This window comes from Salvelinus namaycush, chromosome 5 (genome assembly GCF_016432855.1).
Source record: "Salvelinus namaycush isolate Seneca chromosome 5, SaNama_1.0, whole genome shotgun sequence".
Lineage (NCBI taxonomy): Eukaryota > Metazoa > Chordata > Actinopteri > Salmoniformes > Salmonidae > Salvelinus > Salvelinus namaycush.
This window is the reverse complement of record NC_052311.1, coordinates 61284062-61290922: the sequence shown is the minus strand read 5'-3', so window position 1 is coordinate 61290922 and position 6861 is coordinate 61284062. Positions and strand designations below refer to the sequence as shown.

At 43.9% G+C, this 6861-nt stretch overlaps 1 protein-coding gene across 2 annotated transcripts in view; it reads left to right on the top strand.

The window, feature by feature from the left end:
* Nucleotides 1-327: 327 nt before the first annotated feature.
* Nucleotides 328-6861, top strand: part of LOC120048628 (B-cell lymphoma 3 protein homolog) — a 25544-nt gene continuing 19010 nt past the window's right edge. For both annotated transcript variants that reach the window (XM_038994730.1, XM_038994729.1), the window contains exons 1-2: nt 328-1394; nt 1887-2049. In XM_038994730.1, coding sequence (XP_038850658.1) covers nt 749-1394; nt 1887-2049 — 809 coding nt within the window. In that variant the 5' untranslated portion in view covers nt 328-748. The remainder of the gene's footprint in view (nt 1395-1886; nt 2050-6861) is intronic.

The following is a 6861-nucleotide window of genomic DNA, read 5'->3' as shown; positions in this document are numbered from 1 at the left end:
TGTGCTAGTCCTAAATTAAAATCCCAAAAAACAATTTGGCATCGTTGACATATTAGGTCAATCCATAGCCTAAACCGGGGTAAAACAGGAATTCTAACATTAAGTGAATTAAATCAATCATCTGTCTTAATTAACATTGAACACTTAAGTTATATAGATTACAATAAACCTTTAATATCTTAAAGGTGTTTTTTTTTTTTTTAAGTAGACCGTCAGAACGCACTGTTTGAGTTTTCAAACAGGAAGGTAAAGAGTTAATTCTTATACGAAAGGGAAAGCCCCAGTTTCACGGATTTGGTTATGTGAATGAGAGAGAGACAGTTTACGGACTATTTGATTCGTTGCAATAAAAGGAGGAACATAATAGCCTACTGATTTTCTTCACTTGCCTACCTGCAGTTATATTGCAGGTGTGTTACCGTCAGTTAGTTTATTCGAAAGTCTTATTTATCATATTCAAAACATTTACGAGTCAGTTGTGTGATTTTAATTTATTTAAATTATCAGTGTCCACAAATTCTCAAAAGGAACACTTATGGATTTGGAGAATAGCCTCGAGCCATTCTTGTATTGGCATGGCAAATTACATTATTAAACTCCAAATGCAAAACGACATTTGGATACTTTCGTGGAGAAGGAGACTGTGCCTAGGCTATAGAAAACATAAATTGAATTCGCATTTGAATCACTGCTATGTTTTGAGACGACAAACACCTGAGGCTGATTCCAGGATATTTGATCCGTGTTCATGCGGAGGACCATGACCATGAACGGTCACCAGACTCAAACCACAGTGCCACTGGATTTGCGCACCACAAAGAGGGAGTGTGGGAACGGTGCCGACTGGACTCCCACCAGCAAAGGTCTCTCCGTTCGGGTGAGAGTGCCGTATCCCACTGCCCCACTCACGGAGGATGACTGTCCAAACGGAAATCCCAGCCCTACTGTGGAGCCGCTGGCGCATCGTTGTGGATCATCGTTGATAAAACCTCCTGTGAACACGGGAAACCCGGCAGTTCTGGAGAAAAAACACTCCCCAGCTGTAACTTCTCACACGCCATTCACTCCGAACCCTGGTGAGCGCAGCACAACAGACACACGAACACAGGACATATCTTCCTCGAGGCTTCCTTTTAGGAAACGTCAATTTCCTACCGAATGGGAGACGCCGGAACAGTCACGTACCCCACCCGAGAGAGAGGAGCGCTTATCCCCCTACAAAGACTTGTGCTGCAGACCGAGTCCTCCAAATATTTTTTTACAGAGCTACGACAATGAGAATATTGGTTCCCTGGCATCCGTCTCACACAGACAATTGTCCGTCGCCAGCGGTTTTGACAATGGACACCAAAGCGTCGGTCCGGTTCGTTCAATGCAAGCACCCCGTCCTTACTGTAAGTTAGTCGCCCTTGCAAAAGACACGTAAAAAAATATTAAAATGAAAGTGTACAGCCCATGACATTATTATTCAAAGTTTATCCCATCGCATTTTCTTATTTTTTTTCCTAATCGAGCAAAACAAAATGCGTAATCATATCTGACAGTCATGTTATAAGTGTATTAATTTGACTATAATCAAAGGTATTGGTTTGAAAGAGAATATACTTCTGAATCAGTTAGTGGTCATTTGCCTTTGAATCAAACTGTTTTTTTCTGTGGTATGTTCCTTCATAGAACGTGTGTGTGTGTCATTGTGCAGTGATGGTTAGTCTTGCTTTGGAACCCCAGTCATTGAGAAACTCTTTTGCCAGACCTTCCAGCGATAAATTATTGAACTGATTAAAAACTTGCAAAACATGTCAATGGGTCATCTGTAATTTCCTTATTTCACAGTATTGTACCAAACATCTCTCTCGATCTGCCCCCTCCCTCCCTCGGTCACCCAGATCCCTATCCAGGGTACCCATTCTACTCCTGGCCCAGCAGGTCACCGCTGGTTGTGAACGTGCCTGTCTCTCACCTCCAGTCCTCTCTTTACCCGACGGGACACACCGAACACCTGCTGGCAGATGTTTCCCAGGCGACGTGCCAAGATGACGACGGCGACACGTATGTTTGTTTTTGAAAACCCTACATGCATTGAACTTCAGTTAGTCTCATGAAGCAGATAGGGCCTAGTACTGTTGCCCTCTGAGGGTTCCTTGCTAACTCTGACTACCTGCTAGGTGCTATGGACTGGGTCGAGTTCAGTAGGTCATTTTTGTTTTCCATTTCAAAACATTTGACCCTGATCAGTTAGGTATGTGTTGGAGGGAGAGGAGATGTCACACAGTCTGTTTGTTTTGGTCTATGATTCACCTGGCTGTGAGGGGTGTTGGTGGTGAGAGAGGAGTGTGCTGTGTGTACCCTTACCACACCACACCCCACCACATTCTTTACCTTCATTTCACTTCCTGTCTCCGTAATGATTATTGGAGTCAATTCTCTGCTCTGCTGCTCAGTGAAAGTGTCACTGGGTGAGGGGGATTCTGGAATTGAACTTGACCTCTGTGATCTGTACTGTGTGTGTGTCGTGTTCTGTGTCTGTTTGCATTGTTGGTGTGAGTCTTCATATGAGAGACAGGCTTGTCTCTGGGAGGCTGGGATGACTATTAGAGTAAGGTGACCAGATAACAACACACCAAAAAACATGAAGAAAAAAGATATATATATTATTCCATGAGATATCTTTATCTTTTTTTTAACCCCTTTTTCGCCCCAATTTGGTGGTATCCAATTGGTAGTTACAGTCCTGTCCTATCGCTGCAACTCCCGTACGGACTCGGGAGAGGCGAAGGTCGAGAGCCGTGCGTCCTCTGAAACACAACCCAGCCAAGCCGCACTGCTTCTTGACACAACGCCCACTTAACCTGGAAGCCAGCCGCACCAATGTGTCGGAGGAAACACCATACACCTGGTGACCGTGTCAGCGTGCATTGCGCCCGGCCCGCCACAGGAGTCGCTAGTACGCGATGGGACAAGAACATCCCTGCCGGCCAAACCCTCCCCTAACCCGGACAGCGCTGGGCCAATTGTGCGCCGCCCCATGGGTCTCCCGGTCGTGGCCGGCTGCTCACAGCCTGAACTCGAACCAGGTTCTCTAGTGGCATAGCTAGCACTGCGATGCAGCGTCTTAGACCACTGCGTCACTCGGGAGGCCGCCCATGGAATTATTTTTAACTATACATTTCCGCTACAGTCCTTTCACATACGTTAATTATTTATAACACAAATGGATTAACCCCTCAGATGTTTCTTAATTTTAGCCTACCGTGGTCATTTTTGAATCACCCCAGTTTGGTAGCCTATGCTGTTGGAAAGGTTTCCTGGCTATGGCCATGGTTGTTCATGCGGTTGTTACAATGTATCACTGACCAAATGTTCTCATAGAAGGCAGCAAACAAGTTTGATACAAGTGGTGAGACAAATTTTACATTGAAATCCGATTGCATACAGCTTTTGATTACTGAAATATCAGCCTCAATTTAACTTCAGAGTTGCTTTTCTTTCTGGGGGATAATCAGGGACATTGCTAGTACTAGCCTGGGACATGCCACCAAAATCGGGGACGTCTGGTCACCTTATGTTAGAGGTTAAAGTGTGGATGTGGTACATTCAATCACATGTTAATACCAACCTCACGCACCAATGCCCACTATGACCTGCTACACCTGAGCACTCACCTGTTCACTGACAGAAATGCGAGGACGATACAAAAATAGTCATGTGACTGAAATCATAAGTCCTTCCAAGCATGACATTGCAAAGTCATGTTCCTGTAGTTTAAGTGCCGTGTGTCACTGTCATTTGCATCCCATTACAAAAAACACATGATCGAGAAAGTGCAGACCTGGCTGTGGGTTTCGAGCCATGGCAGTTCCGCTTGGGATGATTTCATGTGATGTAGAGCCCAGGGACCAGCACTGAAATCAATCAGGAAGAAAACACCTTGCAATCTGATCACAGGATGTTTAAGATTTATCAGTATTAAAGTGCATTTACATTTCAGTGCTCGTTTTTTTGTGGCTTTTAAAAAAATGTACTTAAAAAAAAAAATCTAACTACCTAGGCGGTTGCACTGGAGCTTTTGGGTGTTGTTCTTATGAAGTCAAACTACTTGATGAAGTGGTAGACTGTAAAGAAGTACATTTCCCTGGCTGGTACCAACTTGTATTGTGGTCTGTCTGATAAAGTTAGATTTCAGCAGAAAGACAGCGCCGCTTCTCAGCCCCCCACCATCCCCAAGTGTGTCTGTGTGTGTGCGTGCGTACATACGTCAATGGGATGTTAATCCTCAGTTCTCATCACCTCTGAGCCCCTCAGTTTCGGGAAAACCTCTGAGCGTGCACCTCTCAATGTGTGACTGCGGTTTTCTCAGGTCTTTCTGTATCTCTGTTTTCATTTCTGTGTTTTTAAATGAATGAGCTCAAAACCCAAACATCCGCTCCTCACTTCCTCATTTACCGCTTTCTCTCTCTCTCCCTCATCGATCTCTCTCGCTTTTTCTTCTGATCATTTCCCTGCTTATCTCTCACTAACATTCTCTCACCCCTGTTCATCTCTCACCCCTCTGTGACACACTCCCCTGTTCATTGTCCTTCTAGCTGCTTGAATGAAAGACAGGTGTGTAGTCAGTGCAGTAACATGGGGACAGTACACAATGTATTTGATGAGTATAGTCATGCTTATATAATACAGGTGGGGAGGAAGTTTGTTCAGCAGTTCCTTGTAAAGCACATGTATTGTACCCAACAACTTTGGCTCACCGCTGTGCTTGGCCAGGGATATGCATCCAACCTATGCAGACATGTAGGTAGGGGCGGGGTCAATAAACTGGAGGAAATAGCTATAGTGCTGCCATGGCAAAAATCAAATCTAACTTTATTTATATATCACATTTCTTAGAGGATACATTTGCATTTCAAAGTGCTTAACAAATTAAATAGTATAACAATAAAATAAGTGGACATGAGACTAATTGATTAAAATAAATATAGAATGGTATAATTTTTTTTTAAAATAGTATGACTAAAAGCACCTTAAGTAAAAGCAAGGCTAAAAAGGTATGTCTTAAGATTCTTCTTAAAAATGTCTCCAGTTTCTGAGGCCCGCCCTCAAATCCTCCGGCACACTGTTCCAAAGGCCAGGACCATAGAGGCTGCTTTAAAGATCAATAAAGCAATTCTTTTTTTAATCGTTTCCAAAACTGACAGGCAACCATAAAGGCTATGTCAGGCTGCAGACTTAGGGTGGCTCAGTTGTTAGAGCTTGGTTCCTGCAATGTCAGAGTTGTGGGTTCAATTCCCACAGGGGTCCAGTTTGCAAAAAGTAAGAAATGTATGCATTCTGGATAAGAGGATCTGCTAAATGACAAAGGGCTTTTAAAAATGATTTATTGTAAATTGGACTGTGGTGTGTTTCTGGTTCCCCTTTGTTTAATACACCTGTCTTAGAGTCATCGCTCTCTCAGCTGGTCTGCTGGCCACAGCAACCCGCATTCCCTCACCTCCCCCCAAACAGGATACCACATGTACGCCACTGCCAGTCTCTGTCGCTCAGTGTGTGTGTGTTTGAGTGCGGCCCAGCGCTCCTGCGTCAGTGTGCTTTGGGTTATCTGGGGCTGTGGTCTGCCCCACTTCCAGGAACAGGAGAGCGCACAGTTTCATCTTGAGAGAAAGAGAGAGAAAGAGAAAGAGAGGAACCATGTTCAAGTGTGTGATAATCTCACCGTTGCACTGAATGGAGACACTTGTTACTAGGTTAGTTAGGTGTTGATAGCTTTTTGAGGAATGTTGGCAGAGGCACCTCGCAAATACTCATCTGGGGACTCTTTTTAATCAGAACTGATGCCATTCTCATTGTGCTGCAATAATGCATGTTTGTCGTCTACTCACATACTCCACAAATACATGTTTACTATGTGACAAAGACTCTGCTGCAGATTCATTAATTCCGCTTCCTCACTGCATGGGAGAACCTAGTCAGTTGTTTTTGATGGATGACCTATTATCACTGTAATCACTTGAGTGCCAATGTTGATCTGGTGGGAGTTTTTAGGCAAATTAAGATGGTAGTGAAGTGCCGCTACTGTGGGCTGCGTACAGACATATAGTGCCTTACGACAGTATTCACCCCTCCCCCCCCCCGCTTGGCATTTTTCCTATTTTATTACAACCTGGAATTAAAATAGATTTTTTGGGGGGGGTTGTATCATTTGATTTACACAACATGCCTACCACTTTGAAGTTGCAAAATATTTTTTTTTGTGAAACAAACAAGACAAAAAAAAACAGAACTTGAGCGTGCATAACTATTCACCTCCCCCAAAATCAATACTTTGTAGAGACTCCTTATGCAGCAATTACAGCTGCAAGTCTCTTGGGGTATGTCTCTATAAGCTTGGCACATCTAGCCACTGGGATTTTTGCCCATTCTTCAAGGCAAAACTGCTCCAGCTCCTTCAAGTAGGATGGGTTCCGCTGGTATATAGCAATCTTTAAGTCATACCACAGATTCTCAATTGGATTGAGATCTGGGCTTTGACTAGGCCATTCCAAGACATTTAAATGTTTCCCCTTAAACCACAAGTGTTGCTTTAGCAGTATGCTTAGGGTCATTGTTCTGCTGGAAGGTGAACCTCTTTCCCAGTCTCAAATCTCTGGAAGACAAACAGGTTTCCCTCAAGAATTTCCCTGTATTTAGAGCCATCCATCATTCCTTCAATTCTGACCAGTTTCCCAGTCCCTGCCGATGAAAAACATCTCCACAGCTTGATGCTGCCACCACCATGCTTCACTGTGGAGATGGTGTTCTCGAGGTGATGAGAAGTGTTGGGTTTGCACCAGACATAGCGTTTTCCTTGATGGCCAAAATGCAACATTT